Source organism: Pelobates fuscus, chromosome 3, assembly GCF_036172605.1.
Source record: "Pelobates fuscus isolate aPelFus1 chromosome 3, aPelFus1.pri, whole genome shotgun sequence".
Lineage (NCBI taxonomy): Eukaryota > Metazoa > Chordata > Amphibia > Anura > Pelobatidae > Pelobates > Pelobates fuscus.
The window spans coordinates 34013854-34036685 of record NC_086319.1 but is presented as its reverse complement, the minus strand read 5'-3'; the positions used below and the strand labels follow the sequence as shown (position 1 = coordinate 34036685).

The window sequence follows — 22832 nt, the reverse complement described above, 5'->3', positions numbered from 1 at the left end:
CTAATCAATTTTATTTAGTTACAAGAAGAATCTGCAATGCCTTTCTTTAGCACCCCAGATGTTTTTGAGATACATTTCCCATGATGCCCAGCCAGATGCCTGTAGTACAAAACAACTGGGATGCCAAGATTAGCCGTCACTGCTCAAACACAACGTTCTATACTCGACATGTTTTCAAGCCTGGCTGTGGGAGTTTATGTAGATCACGCTATATGTTAAGGTATGTAATAAATGCTGCAGTTACTTACTGAGCTGGTTTTCTTGCTTAGACAAAACATGTTGCTAAGGATACGTGCGCACATGACAAGATCTCTCTGCTCTTGCAAATGCATGTGGAGGTGGTGCAGGACGACAGGCAGCAGAATAAACCGTGAATCTGGGAAAAGAAACCGTGTGATTAATACCATGGGTCAGTAACAGTCATCAACAGGTTCATAACTGAGCTTGGGGCATTAAGCTTTGTTTACAGTATCTCAGTATAAAGCAGTTATAGAACAATGATACTTTTGGGACATGTCCATTTACGTGCATAAAATATTTTATTGCTAATCAGTGATGACTTAACTTCAGCATTCCAGCTGTCAAGAACAAGATTTGTAATAATGTTCAACAAGTAACATCTGGAATGAAAGGAAGAGTCCGTGTTGGGGTTCCCAGAGCCAGTTAATAATTAGTAGGAAGGCAGGACCAGCTCCCTTACCTCCCTTCACCCCACATGCACGAAGTGAGTGAGTGACTAAAATCTTTAACTCTTACACTGCAGCCCATTGCGTTCCGAAATAAAAGAGCCCTCAGTTTGAAAATGTGTCCTTTTTCCTGCACACAGGGTGGGTAAGGGAGAGTGTATCCTTGAGTGGGTCCTAGAGATCCCATAGTTTGTTTGTTTGCTTGTTTTTAACCCCATAGTACTCATCTATATCTATATCAATCTATATAAAAAGGAGAAAAATTTTAAACAATGTTGTTTTCTCTATGCTAAATGCCTGGTGCAAAGAACAGAGCTTGCATCAATGACTGACAGGGAGAAAAGATCGTGGCGTCCAGTTGCTGCATAATATAGCAAGGATTTCAACAATAAATGTTATTTTTAATTTCTCGCAAATAAATTATGTGTTCAATATAAGGGGTACGTAAACATGATATAAAAAAAATTGGAAAGTATCATGTTTATATCATGTAAATCATTTTATAAATGTAGTTATTTGTCTCTCTTAAACTTATATTTTTCTAAGTATATATTAGCAGTTTTAATATTAAATGCTAAGGGGGTTGCAAAGGAAGTCTCAGCAAGCTATTAAAGTCACTTAGTTGAAACAGATTAATAAAACAAAGGAGGGTGCTCGGAGGGACAGGGTAATAGCTTGAGCAGGAGTTTGGCTTTGATTTATGGTGGTACTTTAATAGAAATCACTAATCCTGACCACTGCTCAACGAAATCCTAATTTTCATGACTATACTTTTATATTTGCCTGCAGTCTCCCAGATAAACAATCACTGCGTTGTGCTACAATGAATTTACCGTATCAGAGAGACGATCACCCATGCTGAGGTCACCAGATGAACAGATTACTTATTACTTCTACCAAGACGTGTGCGAAATTTGCCATGTATATAATCACTCATAAAGAATTCCTTGCCAGTAATATCTGCTAATTATTTTCAGTTAATCACCCTCTTATAATTATAGAAAGGGTACAAATAAAGACACATATAAAACAAAAATGTACCCCAAATGGTAACTACATGGAAGATAAATGAAAAACTCTAATATGGTATGTTTAATTTCCATCCTTCGGAACAAGTGTTTAAATTAATTATTATTAGATTAGATTAAATTAATTATTTAATTATTTATAGATTTACAGGCCGTGAAATAAATATATGTGTGTGCAAATATTTCGGGCCTTGTCTAAAATTCGTATTTGATCAATCCAACATATTACATGATTCAATCGTTCCAGAGGATTGATGACCCACAGGCAGTAGATTCCAACCCAGTACTGACCCAAAGATATTATCACAGTTCAGATAAAGGAATATGCAGAATGGCAGGGAAATAACTGGATCACATCTACTGTGTAGAACTAGTACCAGGGCTAGACTGGCCCACGGGGATACTGGGAAATTTCCCAGGGGGGCCACGGCACCTTGGGCCGAGCTGACAGCCCTGATCATCCTGGCTAATTTCATTTAAATAATTTTCCCCTCGGACTGTGCCAGACTGTGTCAGTCCGAGGGGAGTAAAGAGGGCCGCAATTAGGCTGCCTGCGGCCGGAGGGAGACCTGTCAGTCTGTCCGCACACAAGCCCCACCTCCTGAACATAGCTCCGCCTCCCACATGGTGCTCGCTGGAAGGAAGAGGCTACAAAATTTACACCTACCAGTGCCAGGTAAGCTTCAGCCATGACAGTGATTGTGTGTGTGTGTGTGTGTGCCTGCTAGTGAGTGAGCATGTCTGTGTGTGCCTGCTAGTAAGTGAGCTGGTCTGTGAGTGTGTGTGTGTGTGTGTGTGTGCATGTGTGCCTGCTAGTGAGTGAGCTTGTCTGTGTGTGTGTGTGTGTGCCTGACATAGTGAGTGGGCTTGTCTGTGTGTGTGCCTGCTAGTGAGTGAGCTTGTCTGTGTGTGTGTGTGTGTGTGTGCCTGCTAGTGAGTGAGCTTGTCTGTGTGTGTGTGTGTCTGCTAGTGAGTGAACTTGTCTGTGTGTGTGTGTGTGTCTGCTAGTGAGAGAGATTGTGTGTGTGCCTGCTAGTGAGAGAGCTTGTGTATGTGTGTCTGCTAGTGAGTGAGGTTGTGTGTGTGTGTGTGTGTGTGTGTGTGTGCCTGCTAGTGAGTAAGCTTGTGTGTGTGCCTGCTAGTGAAAGAGCTTGTCTATGTGTGTGTGTGTCTGCTAGTGAGTGAGCACGTGTGTGTGTGTGTGTGTGTGTGCTTGCTAGTGATTGAGCGTGTTTGTGTGTGTGTGTGTGTGTGTGTGAGCTTGTCTGTAGTAAGCTTGTGTGTGTCAGAGTTTGTCTGTACTACGTTTTTGTGTGTCAGTGAGATTGTCTGTCAGTGAGCCTATTTGTGTGCATTTGTAACCTTGTGCATTTATGTCAATGAGCTTATGTATATCAGTGTTATTGTTTGTCTATTAGGTAGTGTATCAATGAGCTTGTGTGTGTCAGTGAGATTGTCTGTGTCTGCATGTGAGTATGCTTACTGTATAATTAAATGTTTTACTCTGAAAGGACCAATATTTTATATTACAAAAAAAAAAATACATATATATTAACCAATAATATGTAAGGGGCTATGTCTTGCCACCCCAGATGATTGAGTCATATATATATATATATATATATATATATATATTTATATAGTACTCAATCATCTAGGGTGGCAAGACATAGCCGTACGAATTACACGTGACCAATACATGGCGCAATGACTTAGGGGGCTGGCATAGATTGTTTTCCAGGCCCCTGCTTTGTATCCCCAGGCCGGCCCTGCTAGTACCCATTTTTAGGTAATTAGGTTATTATATTATACTTATGTAAGAGCTAGTTGTGTTACATTAGAAATGTTATGCTTAACCCTTATTTTCATTGTAGAATACATTGGACTACAAATATGTACAGGGTATCGGATACATAAGATGGTTTTCTCATTACCAGGAGTACTGTAGAGTTCACTTTCCACTGTCTTCGCAATGCACTGAAGTTTTATGTCTTGGAGAGAGTCATCTGCATGCATGATTGTTGGCAAACTACCTAGAGTATCATGCACCAAGTTCGCAACTTCTCGAACATCAAAGAGTTTCAACAACTCCGAGTACACAGCCGGGAAAGAATTCAGAAAGATTGCCTGGAGCAAAGTGGAAATAAGAAACAAACAAGTAAAGATATAGGAATTAAAAAATTAAAATCTAACATGTTTAGAAGATGTAGAATATAAACGCATTACAATGTAGCCACTCAAACAAAAAATTACTACCGTAATTTTAAAAATCATTTCATGAATGTCTGTGTCACTACTGATTGGAAATGTATTTTTAGACATTTAATTTTGCCGTTTATTTAAAGTATATCTATATCTGTATAGTCCTGTGATGTAGATGCAAAAAATATAATTTTTTTTTATCAGGCTTAAATTATTTAGACTTGATAAAGCAACAGTTCTTGACATTTTTGCCAGTGACCATTATTATGGCATTAGCCCAGCAATCCATTCTGCCACTTTAAAAGTAACATTAATCCATTATCCAATTTAGATAGCATATACTTGTTGGACTCTGGACTCTTTCTAGTGTCAGAGAGTGTCCATTGCACAAAGACTTACCTGTGTTGGAGTCCAAAGTTGGCTCCTGAAAAGCCCTGGGTCTAATTTTAGCATTGTTTCATTGTCAGCCCCAAGCCTTATATAAAAAAAATGGGAAATTGGGTGCCTCAGACACAGAGGCACACTGCAGGAACATTAACCTCACGATTGCTGAGATTGTGGCAATCTGGGATTAATTTTAGTATTGGACGGAAATTTTCCATCCTGTGTCCTTATTGGTGGAAAATTTCCGTCCAGCAAATAATGCCTCTCTATGAGGAAAATTCAGCGTCCCCATGCAGAGAGTGGAGACGCTGAACGGCAGTGCTGCCTACTGTGCAGCACTGAGCCAGGAAACCCCTCCAGTGGCCATCTGAGGAGTGGCCACTTGAAGGTGTCCCTAGGGGCCTCCGAAAAGGCAGTGTTTGCATAAAAATGCCTGCATATAATGATTATACTCACCAGGACAACTACATTAAACTGTAGTTGTTCTGGTGACTAGAGTGTCCCTTTAAGGGGATAAATTACCACTTCAAATATTTTGTTATTTTTTTTGTTACATTTTACTAGTGAGTTACTGTACTAGCAAAACTTTACAGGTTCCAGCTTGATCTCGTTAGAAAAGACATGCTTTTTTTTCTTAACATTTGTAATGTGTGTTTTGAGTTTACTCATCTATGTTTAGAGTAAACTTGAGAAAGACTATTTAGAACACAGCCCTATGATATATAAACTGAACACTGGCTTACAACTCTTCATACATATTTTGCAATCTTCAACCTAGCACACAAAATGAAATTGGAAGAGAATGAAGGATTTCTCACTTATCAACAAACAAACGCAACACAATTTGATAACAGAAGCTGTGGTCGATCAGAAGGTATGAGGAGCAGAAGTTCCATTATTATTTCTCAATCTGCAAATCGTAGCATTTTTAGCCCTAGGATTTCCTCGGCAGCAGAAATACATGGATTTATGCTGGGTGAGTCAGAAGAAGAGGAATATGAAGATATGTATCCATTGTTGTTTACCCAGTTAAATGAACTTGTTACCATGCAGGAAGATGTAGAATGGAGAGAAACAGCAAGGTGGATTAAATTTGAAGAGAAGACAGAAGATGGAGCTAACAGATGGAGTAAACCCCATGTTACCACACTGACCTTACATAGTTTGTTTGAACTGAGAACAAGCATCGAAAAAGGAACTATTTTATTGGACACAGAAAGCAGTACTTTTAAAGACATTGTGGAAAATGTAATGAATCTTAAAATTGCCAGAAATTCAATAAATCAAGAAGAGAAGAAAAAAATATCTTATATTCTCAATCAAAAGCACGTCCATCAAACTCAGAAGTCATGGATAAGAACAGTTGCAGACAATCTATCATCATGCAATGGTAACAAAACCCAGAAAGGTGCAACAGTTGAATTTTCAGAAAAGCCCTTAAAAGAGCAGTTAAAAAACAAATTTAGAAAGAAGATACCCACAGGAACAGAAGCAGCGAATATACTTGTTGGGGAAGTGGACTTTTTGGAAAAGCCTTTTGCTTCATTTATTAGACTGAAAGAGGCAGTTGTACTTGGCTCTTTAAATGAAGTTGCTCTGCCTAGCAGGTTTATTTTCATCCTTTTGGGTCCAAGAAAAAAAAGTAAAACATATCATGAGATTGGGAGAGCCATTGCTACTTTACTCACAGATGAGCTCTTCAGGAAAATTGCATACAGTGCTTTAACGAAAGAGGCGCTAATAGCGGGCATTGATGACTTTCTAGATGAACTCACTGTTTTGCCACCTGGCAAATCGGATCCTACCGTGCGCATCCAGCCACCTAAATTTCTTCCTTCGCCACAAAAAAGAAAATCGAATCTACTACGTGAATCTAAATCATATTGTAATGGAAACAGCCAGAGTCCACATGGACACCCACATGTCAGTGAAGAACTTAAAAAAACGGGAAAGTTCTTTGGGGGCCTTGTGAAAGATTTAAGGAGGAAAGCGCCATGGTACTGGAGTGATTTCTATGATGCTCTTAATATACAGTGTCTCTCAACTATAATATTTATTTATTTAGCAACTGCTACAAATGCAATCACATTTGGTGGCATGCTAGGAGATGCTACTGACAATATGCAGGGAGTCATTGAAAATTTCCTTGGTACTGCAATCACTGGGGCATTATTTTGTCTGTTTTCTGGACAGCCACTTACCATACTAAGCAGTACAGGCCCAGTCCTGGTTTTTGAGAGGCTGTTGTATAACTTTAGCAAAGATTATCAACTTGAATACTTAGAATTTCGACTTTGGATTGGACTCTGGGTGGCATTTTACTGCCTCATATTGGTGGCTACTGAGGCTAGTTTCTTGGTACAATATTTTACCCGTTTTACAGAAGAAAGTTTTTGTGCACTTATAAGCTTTATATTCATTTATGATGCAATAAAGAAAATGATGAACCTAGCTGATCAATTTCCTATCAACTGGCAATACCGTTTAAATAATGTAACACAGAACAGCTGTGCGTGCATTCTTCCTGATGGAGGTAATGATTCTTCAATTGATAGAATGGAATACAGGATTATTAATTCTTCAGCACACACAAACTCTGATTTTTTAGATTGGGCCCAATTCACACAAAGTTTGTGCAAGGACTTTAAAGGACATCTGGAAGGAAATAATTGCAACTATGTGCCTGATATTTATCTCATGTCTATACTCCTATTCTTTGGAACATTTTTCTGCGTATCATCATTGAAGAGCTTCCAAAACAGCAGATTTCTATCCTCATCGATAAGAAAACTAACTGCAGATTTTTCAGTGATTTTGACAATCCTGATTTTCTGCGCAATTGACTTCATCTGTGGATTAGAAACTCCAAAACTTACTGTGCCAAATGAATTTAAGCCAACGAACCCCAACAGGAGTTGGGTTGTGTTTCCATTTGGGGCAAATCCTTGGTGGGTATGTTTACTCTCTGGTATACCGGCAATTTTGATCACTATCCTTGTTTTTATGGACCAGCAAATCACGGCTGTAATTCTTAACCGCAAAGAATATAAGTTAAAGAAAGGCGCTGGTCTTCATCTGGATTTCTTTTGCATTGCTATATTAATCATTCTAACTTCATTCATGGGTCTACCATGGTACGTCTCAGCAACAGTGATATCTCTTGCACATATGAACAGCTTAAAAATGGAAACAACTCAAACTGCTCCAGGAGAACAGCCCACATTCTTGGGGATCCGCGAACAAAGAGTTACTGGACTAGCTGTGTTCATCCTAACTGGTACGTCAGTGTTTCTTTCACCAGTACTTAAGTATATTCCCATGCCTGTATTATATGGAATTTTCCTTCAAATGGGTGTAGCTGCATTAGGCAGTATACAATTCATGGATCGACTACAGTTGCTATTTATTCCATCAAAACATCAACCTGACAACATTTACCTTCGACATGTTCCTTTACAAAAAGTTCATTTATTCACTCTAATTCAGGTATTGTGTCTAGCCATTTTATGGATTTTGAAATCAACTGTGGCTGCTATTATTTTCCCTTTGATGCTGTTAGCTCTTGCTGGTATACGGAAGGCAATGGAATGGATTTTTTCTCAATACGAACTAAGTTGGCTGGATGATATTCTACCGCAGAATAATAGAAAGGAAGCAGAGTCAAAAATGGAGGACATCGATTCAAGTGATAGTGAAACGTCGGAATTAAAATATCAAGGAAAAAACCCAGAAATTAACATTTCAGTGAATTTGTAAATGTGATTGTGTCTGAAGAAATAACTGGATAAACAGAAGAAATACTTGTGATAACTATACTGAATCTCGATTGATACATGAAGAATATGTAAGTTTGGTTTCTCTTCCTTCTGTGATATTTAATAAATCAGTGCCTGAAATTAAAGTAAACTTCAATGTTTTTCAAAAGTAGAACAAATAATTAACAAGAAACCTTTTAAATATTATAAAAAAATAAAATAAAAAAAAATAGAGTCGGTGCTCTGTTGGGTGTTAGATCTTATTTATATTTATATATTTAGTATCCCTTTACTATTAGGTAAGCATTTCTAGTTTTTATGCAGTAGGGAATAACAGAGATTGTGTTATGTGAGTAAATGTTACAAAATAATTACAATGTTTTTTTTTATATTAAAGTATTTTTTCTTTCTCATTTAATTAAATTGTTTTATAATCTGAGATACATGCTAAATCACTGAAATTGAAATTTGAAATTCTTTAAAATTCTGAAATGTGCCAGGAAATGTTATTTTTAGGCCAAGATAACTGAGCTGGAAATTTAGCCGACCTTTTTCACTTTCAGCACGTTTGGCATAACATTTTCATTATTGCTTAAAAGTTTAGAAAATAACTCTGACAAAGTCTTGGTTGGTAGTGTAAGAATGTTTATGAAGATACAAAGCTAATTTTATTTCATATCTTAAATTATGTATGTCTTAATGGTAGCTCCTGATATGTTATTTATAGCTAGCATTTTACTAAGAATATAGAAACGTTTATAAAATTTTTGCTTGCCAAATAAACGCATGAAAATGTTAATAAAATGTGTGCTCATAAAAAACAAAAACAGAAAAAAAACAAGCAATTGGAGGTGTTTTTCCTCGTTCACTGTTACAATCTGCATTACTGAGATAAAAACAACACTTCAAATTGTAATGCATTAACACACAAAATAGAGAGATGGAATAGAAAACAAATACAGAGTAGAAGAGGTCATGACGTGGACTATTAAAGTCCCTGGTGTTTTTGCCACTTATCAATGTCCCTGCCATTGGACCAAGGTAAGTCAGTACTGCAACACTAAACTATTTATTGTGTATCTGTTCCATCCAATGGGAACTTACAAAAATAGCTTGAGGACTCAATTATGTCCCATACCAGGAGTTAAGAAACACGTTGATAAAGTCCACATAACAGTTTCATGGACAAATGTATGACTTTGATACCTTGTCTGTCATGACTCTTCTCAAATACTTTATCTTCATAACATGATCAGGCATTTTGTACATATTGTCATTGTATGTCATAAGGTGTTCCTGCCTTAATTTGATTTGATTACACAAAGCTTGGTCCTGTATTTGCCCCTTCTCAAGACATAAATCTGCAATGTCATTATGAATTTCAACACTAAAGTGCTTACATTCAACAAAGGGTATGTAAGGTGTTGTTGCCCATACAATAGTTTTTTTTTGTTTGTTTCTTTTAAATTGTGCTAAACCCTCTTTACTGTATTCATTCAGCTACTGAGAGCCATTTGTAAAAATGTTGCATAACCACATTTTTTTGAGCAGTCAATGACAAAAAAAGAACCTTCTTTTGTTTTTGTTTTTTTGTTTTTTACAAATTCTACTGTAGGCTGGCATGTTTCACCTTGAGTAGTAAGACATGCTCTGTATCCTGAGTGTAATGGTGATTTTCACCATGATTGGATCATCTAAGGATAAATTATGCTTTCTAAAGACTACAAATGTAAGATAAAAAAAAAATATGAAAAGTGTTCAGCTATCTTATTATAGCCTCTGTTAAAATAACATCATAAGGCTATTTGTGGTGCTACAACAGCAGAAAAACGTTTATAGGTAATGTGAATAGCAAAATTCACAATAAATGTACTAAGACACATTATTTTTAAGTAAAATGATGCACATGCTGCTAAAAATCCACTCATAAAAATCTACAGAAGAGAAAAAAAAAAACATTACCAGGTTACAGCCTAAAAGCCTCACAGCTAAAGGAGTTGGTGGTTTAAAGACTTAGAAACAGGGTACGGGGCATCCAGTGGCCCTCTATTGATGGAGTGGTACTCTATTGGTAGAGGGTATCATAGTATTAATATTAGATAGAGGGTGTCACATTAATAGTGCCATTGGTTATCCCATGGTCTGTAATATGAAGCTAACATTACGTCCTTGGTGAACCTCTAGTCCAACATCAGTATGACCTTCCTAGCCCATGGCATAGGATAGAAGAAAGAGGTGAGACTGTGTCATTGCCTCTTGACCATTTATACTCTTCATATCCTTCACATTTGGAGTAAGTAGATATAGCAATCCCTCTGATTTATAAGAAGTTCTGCAGATTCCAGCAAAATCTTTTGAGGAAGCGTAATGTCAGACTCTCCCCATTTACCATGGGAAAACTAAGAAGATGGGACAAACGGTGGTCTTTTTCTAGTAACACACACGTCCACAAGATCCTAAACATGTATTAATTTGCATTGTAGGGAGGAGAATGGCTTTGGCAGATGTTAATTATTTCTACTTGATGTTAGACCCCTGCCCTCTTTTTAGTGTACTCAAGGCCGGTGCAAGGATGTTTGCCTACACAGGCAAAGACGCATTTTGCTGCCCTCAATATTGGTCTACACCTGTGTAGTCTATTCAACCCCCTTTTGCCTAGCTTAACCATTCTTTTGTCCCTTTTGTGCCTCTTGCTGCCTTATTGTTTCTCTTTTCCCTTTTTTTCATTCCACTTTAATATAACTTATCTCCTTTGCCCTAGTCTGTGTTTCACCCCCATTATGTCTCTCTACCCCCTCTGATTTTCTTACTCCTCTCTGTAGCATATAGGAATGGAAACCCTCTCACACACTATCGCTCACTGACCCATACTCCACTATACTATACTTTCAATGAGAACGTTTTCCTAATCCTAAACACATGCACTTACTGGCTCATACTTGGGCATACTCACTGGGTCACAGACACACATACCCTGGCTACTTGTTTACATACAAACACACAGTCACTGGCTCATATACATACTCACTTGCTCATACATGCAACTCACACACTTGCTCATACACAGAACTCACACACTGGCTCTTACACACACACACACAAACACAGGCTCTTACAAACACACAAAGGCTCTAACACACACACACACACAGAAGCTCTAACACACACAGAGGCTCATATATACACATGCACTTATTGTATTTTACCATTAAAAAGGGGTCCCACCAGATGTTGCTGCTCTATAAAAGCTGCCATTCTTTTTCGAGAGCGCTCGGCTGCCGGGATTAGACGTCATGTATCCCAGCGGCCTTTAGCTCATAACGCGTTTGGCCACGGCTGCTCCTCTCAGCTACCAACCCCCACTAGGCTGCACTGTATATTTTTCCCCTCCCATGGCCGGCACCAGCATCAACGTACAGCAGCAAGTAAATTTGTCATGGCAACATTAAGTGACAGTTAGGAGAGGGGCTCTCTGTGCTCCCACCTCCTGCCGGTCACCCGGACTTATTTGCGCCCCTAGGACCAGTGCACCCTAAGGCAGCCCCATGTGCCGCCTTATGGTAGCACCGGCCCTGAGTGTGTTGTAGAATTATTAGACCCCTTATAACCTATAACCATTAATAGGCCCCTTATAAACTATATAATCCTTACTGGGCCCCTTTAATACTATATTCTCAGGCCTCATAGTTTAAGCTTTACAAGATTCCTTTGTTCGTAGAAACAGCATGTCAGCAGAAAGTGCTAGAATCTTCTGATTCAATGAAACACTGTAGCAGATAGCCTTGATAGAATGTATAATTGCTAAAGAAGCCTCAAGATGCTAACCTTGAAAAGACTAAGGTACCAGTCACTCCTTATGGAAAACTGCCAAGCCCCCCCCCCCCCCCCCCCCCCCCCCCCATCGAGAAAGCTCCCTCGTGCCAGCAAAGATGGCGCTGAAACCTGGAGGAGCTCATCATGACGTTAGTTATGACGTAAGACGTAACACCCAACAGGGAGGGCATTTGACTGACCACTTTACACCTTTAGCCAATTGACAATGTTTTCTTACTTTTTATCTTGATTTTACAATGATGTAATTTTGCCTTTAAAAGAGCTTGCAAGCCTGCTTTTTACCAGATGCCATTAAATTTTCTGAAGTTATTTTAACCTGAACTGCATGTGTCAGTGTGAATTACTTCTGCGTATATGCAATTTAATCATCTCAGATTTGGACAGGAACAGATAGTCATTCAAACATATTTGTTTGCTTAAAAGAATACTTTATCATTTTGGCGCATCAACGTGGGGGCTGGGTTATGCCCTGCTAGGACAGCCGTCCGAGAAGACGTGGGGTAGGTTAATCCTGGGGGAAGGAAGGAGATTGATCACCTCTAAATACACGGTAGAGTGCACCTGTCCGGTATGTTCCAGCCCCTGTGATTTACCTGCCTCAGCGTCTGAGATCGGCTGCCAAGAGGACATCAAAGTCAGGTAATATCTTGCCCAGAGACCCCTATACCTTACCTGTTGACTATCTGTTGCCTGAGTGTGTTTGGTTTGTTTTGTCTCTAGTATGTGCCCGGGTTGAGTGATTGCCTGTTTACCCCTTTTAGGAACCACGTGGCTGTGGTTGTAAGGAAAAAGGGGGGTGGATCTGTGGAAGTTTTCCTGGGGATCTTCTGTCTGCCTGTTTTCCTCTTTTAGGTGCCGAGTAGCTACAGCAGTATGGAAAAAGAGGGGGGGAACCTGTGGAGGGGTGTAGACTCACTGCCTCCTGGGGGTTTCCCATAAGTGTCACTTTGACTGCTAGCCTCATTGGACATCACTTTACTCTGCTTGTTGTGTGCAGAGAGGTGGAACACTGCAGCCTCGAGCGCTGACGCTGGGTGTTCCAGTTTATTTTTTGTGGCAGGTGGATTCAGGCTGGTATTGCTGTCTCCATCACCACGTGGTAGTGGTACTTGCGGGAGGGTCTGCAGGTGTACTACGGGATTGAGTTAGGTGGCTTTTGCCACACGTGTAAGGAAAGGGATTTTTGTTAACCCTGTTTGAACTGTTGAACTTATTTGAACTGTGATGCATGCACTGTATTTTACTTGAAATGTTGTCTTAAATTGTCTGTCACACAGATTCCTGTGTTTACTTTTGTCTTACTCTCTGTACTATTTACACTTTCCCCTCCTGTCTCTCTGTCTCTCTCTCCCTCTCTCTGTCTCTCTGTCTCTCTGTCTCTCTCTGTCTCTCTCTCTCTCTGCCTCTGTCTCTCTCTATATCTGGGACGCCTTATATAGAGGATATGGGACAGAAATTAGGAAAGCCCAGTAAGGGGTGGTTTGCGTGTGATTTGGTAGAGGATAGAGAAGGGGAAGAGATGGTTAAAAAGGTTGATAAGATTGCTAAAGTGTGTGGAATTGCTGTACCTTCATGTGGTAGATTACAGCCAGAGAGCTGGCGCAGACTACTGACAGAGAAGAGTAGCAAGAGTTATTCAGCAGGAAGGTTGGGTTGAGGAAGAGATTGATTTTTGTGTCTCTTTGCTCGCAATAATTGTAACGTAACTGTCCTTCCAGCGCTGACATGGTTAAAAAAAATTAATGCTGGCTCTCTCCTCACCCCTCCCTCCTTGCCTTCTGTGAGACGCGAGAGGGGGAGAGGGAGGGGTGACATTCCTGGTTTTCAGTTTTGTGTTCAGTGAGAGTTATTCAGAAACTACTGATAAGACTTAGCAATGGAATTTTTGCTAGGAAATATTCTAATTGTGTATTTTATTATTTTAATAGAAGTTGATAGGATGGTTAAGTAGTGATGTGTCGTATAAGAGGTTTCTAGGGTTTGTATATTGTTATTGTTGTTGCCATTTATATGACGCCAACAGATTCCGTAGCGCTTTATATATATATATATATATATTTTGTGTTTTGTGATAAGGCAGTGAGGATCGTGTGGGAGACTAGCTCACAAGAATACATTCCACCTTTCTGAGGCTGTATTTTCTCCAAGACTGGTGTATAAGATAGGGAGTCGGGGATGTAGCTCAGTGTTGATTACGAAGGTTAGGAATGATTCTGATGCAAGAATAGAGAATTATTTGGACGAGTTAAAAATGTAAAGGCAAGTGTGATTTGTTGCAATACTATGCAATGTGGATAGAGGGAATATGCAAAGTTGTTAAGTTAGTATGTGAAGTGATTAATGGCTGTAGGTAAATTGGTTGAATTCCGTGAGTTTATCTTGCATCATGCTATCTTCAAGTACATATTTCTAGAGAGTCTGTTCATAGTTTAGTATTTCATTTTTGCAGAACAGAATGTTGCTTCTCTGATTTATTTTATTAAGCTATGATATGGTGTAATGTTGGAACACCCTAAAAGAAAATGGCTCCTAGTACAAAAGGAGGTTGGCCCTTCTGCCCTTACCATGCCCACACCTCCTGCCCACATCCAACATGGCAGCCACTTCCTCACTTCCTTCCACGCCTCCAATATGGCGTCCCCCAGTAGCACAGCACCTCTTATGCCGGTCCTTCCGAATGATCTCCTTCCACCAACCCTTAGTACACCGGCAGCCCCAGCCGGAGGAGTGCCACTTCACGTCCACCCATCCCCAAAGGCACTAAGCCTGCAGATGGAATCTGCTTCAACTGTGGAAAAAAAGGCCATTTTAGAAGTGAGTGTCCTGCACTCCTTAAGCCCCAAAGATCGAACAGGCCCAAATCTACCACTAAGGCCCCGGCACCTCCTTCACTTGATTCAGCCCAAGAAGACTAGGATATTGGCAAGCCTGTATCATTAACCCCTGTTATGGCAGTATCTGCAGGGGAACAAGGGGGGCCATTAGCCACTGTCACTTTACCCATTGAAGGCCACCCCACCACATTCCTTGTTGATACAGGTGCAGCCCGAAGTGTTCTGCAAGAACAAGACCTGCCTGATTCTTCCTTTTTGTCCAATATTGATGTCTCCTGTGTGGGAGTGGATGGTCTTCCAAGACAAAGCCCATTAACTACTCCTTTGCGGGTTGGCAGCTGCCCTAGACTGCTTGCCCGTTTTGTGGTGTCATCCACATGTCCCATTAACCTGTTAGGTGCTGATGTACCTTCCCGCCTACAGGCATTAATCACTTTCACACCTGATGGCCAAGTGGAATTATCTTCAGCCCTCTCTGATTCAGATACATCAGCCTTGTGTTCCTTACCTCTGATGCTTCACCTAGAGACACCACAGGATTATGCAGAAGGCATGAGAGAAAATTTCCCTGCATCTCTAATGAACACTGTCCCTAAGACTTTGTGGTCCACGGGCCCAGAAGACATAGGCCATCTGAAGGTCCCACCAGTAATGGTCAAACTCATCCCAGGGGCAAAGCTACCAAGAAAGTCTCAATATCCATTGAAACCTGCCCAAGCAGCAGCCATTACCAAGCAAGTCCAAGCACTGCTGGAGAAAGGGGCTCTTGTTAAATGTGAATCTCCATGTAATACTCCATTGTTTCCTGTGAAAAAGAAGACACCCAAGGGTGAACCAGAGAAATACCGAATGGTCCAGGACCTCAGAGCAGTGAATGAGGCAACAGTCCTGGACACCCCAATTGTGCCAAATCCGCACACACTCCTCTCTGGCGTTCCACCTTCTGCCAAATACTTCACAGTGATTGACCTAGCCAATGCATTCTTCAGTGTTCCGCTGGAACAAAGCTGTCAATACCTGTTTGCCTTCACACATGAAAAACAACAATATACATGGACTATTATGCCCCAAGGGGCACAGAATTCCCCAAGCCAATTTGCAAAAGCAATGAGTATCATCCTTGACCCCTGGCAGTCTGACCATCCAGAGGTTGTCCTACTCCAATATGTAGATGACTTGCTCCTTTGTGGAGATGATGTTCCCATAACTGAAAAATGCTCTCTGGATCTCCTCTGTTATCTTGCAGATCAAGGATGCAAGGCGTCTCTCATCAAACTTCAATTCTGTCAGCCTACTGTGATCTTCCTAGGCCACTGCCTGTCACATGGCACCAGACACCTCACACGTGACCGTGTCAGAGCAGTGTTGGCCATTACACCTCCAAAGAGCCTGGATCCCTGAGGCCTCTCTGCTCATGCAACCCTTGTATGACGCTCTCAAATCGGACCCCTTCTGCCTGTCACCAGAGGCACTTGAAAACTTCTACACTCTTCAGCGAGCAATTGCCTCTGCCCCTGCTCTTGGCCTACCAAATTATGACAAGCCTTTAAAATTGTTTGTGTCTGAAAGACAAGGCCATGCTACGGGAGTCCTCACTCAACCACATGGTCCTGGCGGACGTCAGAGGCCTATTGGATTCTTCTCCTGTCCGCTAGATATCGTAGCCAGAGGCACCCCTTCCTGCCTTCGTGCTGTCTTTGCAGCTCAAGAACTTATTGACTGTACTGGGGACCTGGTTCTTGGTCACCCTCTTACTGTCTTGGCACCTCATGACATTTCTGCAATAATCAACCAAGTCCAAATCAAACATGTCACAGCTGCCAGACACCTTCGACTCCAGTGTCGTCTTCTGCTACCTGACAACGTCACCCTCCAAAGATGCCAGGTTCTAAACCCGTCCACTCCTTTGCCACTCCCTGAGGGGGGTACCTATTATGGATTCATCATGGATGAAGGATATGTCCTACTTCTTACACACACCCTGGCAAAACTGCTTCCCAATCTACCTCCCTGTGACGGGCCTGAATATGCTTTTTGCACCATGTGGTACAAACCAACCATCAACCCTGAACCTCGCTATGAGGATGAACTTTTCCAGCAATATATCAGAAAGGCAGCCTAGCTTATAAAAAAAATCAAATCATACAATAAAGATCAGATCTTAACTGATGATATTTATGTTTTAACAACCGGTGATTAAAGATATAAATGAATATATACATAGAAAAATAAGCTATCCAATGTCCCATTTTTATAAAAAAATTAAGAATTTTACTTTAATGTATTTTGAGCATGTGTCCCTAAAGCATATGTTCTTCGTACAACGCAGCACATGGCAGTACATGGACAGATGTTTGAAACATCTGGGTGTCTTCAATCGAAAACTATTTTCTGGTTATTACAAAAAAAAAAAAATGAGTCTTCAGATAAGATAGAGAAGTGTATTATGGGGGTGAGTTCAGAGGTAAATACAAGCTTAGCATGAAGTTATAAAAAATAAAATTGACTTCTTAAAATAATAGCAACATTTGTAAAGGGATATTTAAAAAAAAATATGAAAATAAATGAGACAGCATCATACAGAATAGAATGGGATTATGGGTAATGAAGCACAGTGTGGGATGAAAGGTAAGTAATGCTCACCTTTCAAACCCTTACATGGCAGTGGGACACCTAGATAGAGAGCAGGACATTATAGTGTTAGGAATATATGCTTACATTCCTAAAGCTATATAGTGTTCTTTTAAAGCAAGAATATGTAGAATTGCATTGAATAGTCTGTTAAGGAAGCAAAGTTTGACAGTCCAATATGAAGTCCAGGGGTTACACATCCATACGTATTGACATACATACACCACAACCATTGCCACCAAATTAGTGTGGGAAATTGTTTAGCCCAGTTAAAGGGACACTATAGTTACCCAGACCACTTCAGCTCATTGAAGTGGTCTGGGTGCAGTGTCCCAGTCCCACTATGGAAACTGCAGTGATTAGATTGCAGGACTAAGACTGCCTCAAGTGGTTGTCAACCAGACAGCCACTAGAGGCACTTCCTGGTGGCTAGGTGATTTTTGGTCGCCTAACTGATGCTTTGAGACCGCATGGTAGCCCAGAAATAAGAATTACCCCCATGATAACATATCATTCACAAAAGTATGTCAAGTTTTTTTAAGTAGCTACTTACTCAAAAACACTGGTCAAAGTTAGTGTTCATATTGTATGTGTGTGAAAAATGCAAAAAAAATAAAAATTAAATGCAAATTTTGGCCAGTGTTTGTGACTAAGTGGCAACTACAAAAGACTGGACATACCTCTAGTTCTCATAGCTCTACCATTCCTGCCATGTGATCGCGAGGATCCGGAGATTACATGTCCCGTAATGGTGAATTTGCCGGAGGGGGACTGCCTGGACTCCCGACCGCCAGCGGGGGACCAGCGGCGACACGGTGAGTACAAAGGACGCCGGGGAAGTTATTTTAAATAACTTGTGTATATTCTGGTAATTTTCGACCTAGTACCGGATCTTGTAATATGGTTCTCGAGTATTTTATTTTAAATATGCATGCTTTTTGCTTCATGCTTCTTCCTTCAGACATACTGCTGATCCATTGGGACGAAAAGTTCCAGTTTAGTTTTATCGTTCCACAGAACAAAATCCCAAATCTTGTTATTTATATGATTTTGACCATATTGGAGCCACCTTTTCTTGTGCTTTTGTGTCACTAGTGGTGTACGTCTTGGAGTTCTGGCATGGAAACCTTCTGTGTTTAGTACGAGCCTTACTGTGCTCACTATAACCTCAGTGCCTGTTGAAACCAAGTCGTGCTGCAGGTCTTGTGCAGTCACTTGAGAGTTTTTCATAACCTGCCTTCTCAGAAATCCCATTGCATCCATTAATAGCTTCCATTTTTCTGCCCCGTCCAGGTTACAGGTAGTGTAACCACTGTTCCTTCAACATTGAACTTGCGAATTATGCTTTCAACGGTGTCTCTAAGAACATTCAGTGCCTTCACTATCTTTTTTTATCATGTTCCTTGATTGTGAGAGGCGATGACCTCTTCTCTTAACTTTGTAGACTACACCCTTTCCAGTTCAGGTATTTCAGCTCAAGCACACCTGGTGTAACTAATGAAGTCCATGATTAGTTGCATCAGGTGTGCTTGAGACAACACCTGTCAGGGTCGGCACCACTGTTAGGCGAACTAGGCATTTGCCTAGAGCACTGGCTTGCTGGGGGCGCCCACCAGGATATTTCCGATCCTCCAGGCGCCTGAAAATGAGGGCGCCCGGAGGAGACTTGTCACAGCAGGCCCAGGAGGTGGCCATATGGCCGTCTCAGGGCGCCCCCAAAGCTGACTGTTTTTCGGTATGGCAGAGCAGGCCCCTGCTTACCCTGATGGCAGCTGCCTGCTCTGCCAATGAATGCCGGTGGAGTAGAGAGGGCAGGCAGGCAAGCGGCAGTGTGGGTGGCGAGGGAGGCTCTTCTTGCAGCTTCCCACTCTTCCCTCACGCGGCCTCTGTGACGCCAGGAGCTGGAATATGATGTCATTCTGGCCACTGCATACTAAACAGTGCGCTGGAGGAGTGAGAAGCTGCCCAACACTGGACCCCAAAGAGGTAAGTAGGCTGGATGTCGGAGTCTGTGTCAGTGAGTGTGTGAGTGTTTGACTGTTGGTGAATGTGTGTGTGTCTGTCTGTCAGTGAGTGTCTGCCTTTGTGTGTGTGTCTGTGAGTGTCTGCCTGTGTGTGTGTGTGTGTGTGTGTCTGTCAGTGAGTGTGTGTGTGTTTTACTGTCAGTGTGTGTCAGTCAGTGAGTGTCTGCCTGTGTGTGTGTCTGTCAGTGAGTGTCAGTGTGTGTGTGTGTGTGTGTCTGTTAGTGAGTGTCTGTGTGTCTGTCAGTGAGTTTCTGCGTGTGTGTGTGTGTGTGTGTGTGTGTGTGTTTGTCTGTCAGTGAGTGAGTTTCTGTGTATGTTTTGTATATTTGTGCTGTTGTGAGGGATTCTATTCAGGGGGTTGAATACATTTGAGACTTTCAGTTGAATTTGGGGAAACTACTTAAATCACTCATTATGTTGAGCTATTTCAATTGCTTTTGTTGGATTTGTTCATTGCAAACAGCTGAAAGTCAGTAAATTTTGAGAATAAACCTGATTTTCAATGGGTGTTAAATAGTGGAACAATTGATTACAACTGTAGATGAATGAGGAAGGATAAGGATATATTAGAGAAAATGAGCAAGATTGTTTTGAATTCAATTAAGTTTATGTTTGTTTACACATCTATAAACAGAGTATTGAAGCAGGAAACACAAGTAGAGGAATGCTAGAAAATCATGGAGGTAAATAAACAGAAGGGTTGGTTTCAAACATACTTGCTCCATACAATCTGAGTGGTGCCTGCAGCTCCCCATTGGGGAATTATTGACTGGACTTCTGCTTGGGCTTATACAATGTGGGGAAACTAAACATCGGATAGCCATGACTCCCAATATTTCAAATGGACATAAAGGAACACTTCAATTTTACAGGTGTGAGCTGGGGGTAAGGCCAGGGACGGGACAGCTCTGAAAGATTTTAGGTGACTTACTAATACAAATGAAAGCAAATAAAATGTAATTTATAACAAGAACGTTTTTACAGACTGATTCCTAAACACATTTACTGTAGTTTAAAGACACATTACTGTGAATATTATTGCCGTGGAGCTCTGTTATACACTCAGACATACCAACAATATGGAGCTCCTAGAAAAGAGGGATATTAGTACAGAAAAGATTAACTGAGGGATTTAGGCCCAAAATAGGGATTGTCCCCCCTAAATAGGGACACTTGGGAGGTATGGTTAGGCAATGCAGATAGAACTATTCATGCTTAACTGTTAGATAACAATGTCAGACATGTAATGATGTGAGATGTATGCTTCTAGCACAATTTGGCATCGATATGACATATGAATTAGAGGAAATAGGCTAGCATACACTAGCTATACATAGTGTATAGGGCAGGCATTATACTTAAATGTTCCCTTTTTATAATATTATAAAGAGATGTGGACTAAATACCAATAATAATAATAATAATAATAAGTAGAACAACCAACCAGCAATGTGATGTGTTTATTTTCCTGAGTGTTGGTTTAGTCTAAATTTGTTCCCCACTGGTATAATGTGAGCTATTCCACACCCCCGTGGCATAACAATTTTTTCATGATGTCATGTGATGAGTTATCAGACATACTAGCAGCAAAAGAGAAGCTGAATATGTCTAATTAAAAGGTTCCATTGTCAGAACAGACAGAATATTTAATGACAATTAAAGAGATAAATCGCTGAATAACTGAATATTGAAGTAGAAACAGTAGAATGCATTTGTTGAAGATAATTGAAGAGGGAAAAAATTATATATATATATATATATATATATATATATATAAAACAGGGCTAGCCTTTGCACTCCTACCTCCTATGAAAACCAGAGCTATAAACAGTTCCATAAAATCAATGTCCATAACAGAGTCCTGATTGTATATTCTAAGAGATAGTGGACCACTTGAATATACACAATGTATCGGCACAGGCGTGCGCACCGGGTGTGCTGGGTGTGCCTGGACACACCTGAATCTAGGGTGCCTACGTGTCCCGGATCGCCCAGGACAGTCCTGCATTATGAGGGTCTGTCCCGGGCCCCGTGCACCTTCATTCCGGGACAATGTAATGTCAAGGAATGAGCTGGGCCCCATATTAGTGAAGAGGGAGCCTGCCGGCTTCCCCACTATGCCAGCGCTGCTTGCCCCCATTTGCTGCCCGCCGGTGGAGATGTCGGAGTGGCAACCTTCCCAATTTTAACTAAAAAAAAAAAAGACCACCAAAGATCTGTAACACAAGTCAGCTTGTTTAAGTGCTGTATATGTGAAGAGTGTATTCTCTATCTTTTTTTTTTTTCTTTTTATAAAAAGTGCAGATTTCAATTAAAATTCACACTTTTGTGAATTAACCTGGTTACACCCTCTGGCTTTCAATCAGACAACTGGTTTGTTCATTAAAGCTAAACTCAAGCAGCAGGCAGAGATCCTGCCTTGCAGCATTGTAACATGGCTTTGTACTACAAAAGCAAATACAAACTATATTACAAACAAATTAAGCCCTGTGCTCAAACTCCCACTACTCCTGGGCTGCAAATCTGCAGCCTCTTACGAAGAATCAATGGGATTCCAATTCTGTTGCTAAATGCAGCTGTAGGAAAATGCAGATAACTTGTAGTGACCGGTAGTAAATGGATAAACATTTTTGTTGGTCTAAATTTACAGAAAGCAAATCAGACTGATATGAAAACCACAACTCAGAGCAAGTCTTCATCAGGGGTGAAAGTGAAGAAACCTACTTCCAGGTAACATGGTTAGTGTTGGGAAAAACTTGCTGCAAAGTTTACCAATACGGCAGTAATATACAGTATATTATAATACTGAAGTATCTGCATATCCTGAAGTTTTTTTTACAACACTTACAAGTTTTTTACAAACACTAATCAATATTTTCAAACTCAAAATGCCCCATGATGCTCTGCTGTCAGCCTACAACCATGGGTACTTGCACAGGGTATCATGAGAAGCGAAACGCATTGAGCATTTGAAGAAGTATGCTCTGCTGGTCATCTGAAACTACACCTCCGCTTCACACCTAAACTTCACTAGTGTTTTAACACAAAATACATTTTCCCTACATTGTGTGTATAATGTTGGCAGAAGAACCCAAACAGGTCTGTTCACATTCAGACTTAATTCAATAATAAAAACAAACAAACATAGATTTTATCTGCACTTTGTTCATTGTTGTCAGGAAGTGCCAAATTCAGATTGAGTGATTAGTACTAGCAATAGCTTGTCAGTGTGTGTGACTGTTACTAGCCGGCAATGTTACCACTGCTTTTTTTCTGAAAAGGCGGTGTTTACATTGAAAGGTCTGCAGGTACAGGCTCTAGACAACACAGCATTTTGTTCTGGCTCCTAACTTTTTTAGCTGGCTCCTAGATTCTAAACAAATTTCTCAAACCCTGATCCAATGGATTACAGTGGTAGCCCAATCTACTTGTCCTGAAACACAAAATATTTTTT

At 40.6% G+C, this 22832-nt stretch overlaps 2 protein-coding genes across 3 annotated transcripts in view; one reads left to right on the top strand and one right to left on the bottom strand.

Moving 5' to 3' along the window:
* The window catches only part of DOCK4 (dedicator of cytokinesis 4), a 352968-nt gene that overhangs the window by 112324 nt on the left and 217812 nt on the right, over nt 1–22832 (bottom strand). For both annotated transcript variants that reach the window (XM_063446880.1, XM_063446881.1), the window contains exons 23-24: nt 3649–3841; nt 249–376 (exon numbers count right to left, since the gene is read on the bottom strand). In XM_063446880.1, the coding sequence (XP_063302950.1) occupies nt 249–376; nt 3649–3841 (321 nt within the window). The remainder of the gene's footprint in view (nt 1–248; nt 377–3648; nt 3842–22832) is intronic.
* Nucleotides 5076–8227, top strand: LOC134600719 (electrogenic sodium bicarbonate cotransporter 1-like). Its single transcript, XM_063445103.1, has one exon. It carries the CDS (start codon nt 5087–5089, stop codon nt 8054–8056), a length of 2970 nt encoding a protein of 989 aa, XP_063301173.1. The 5' UTR covers nt 5076–5086; the 3' UTR covers nt 8057–8227.

What these genes read in the sequence shown, in the direction of transcription:
- LOC134600719 (XM_063445103.1), top strand. Translation starts at nt 5,087, where the DNA reads ATGAAATTGGAAGAGAATGAAGGATTTCTCACTTATCAACAAACAAAC.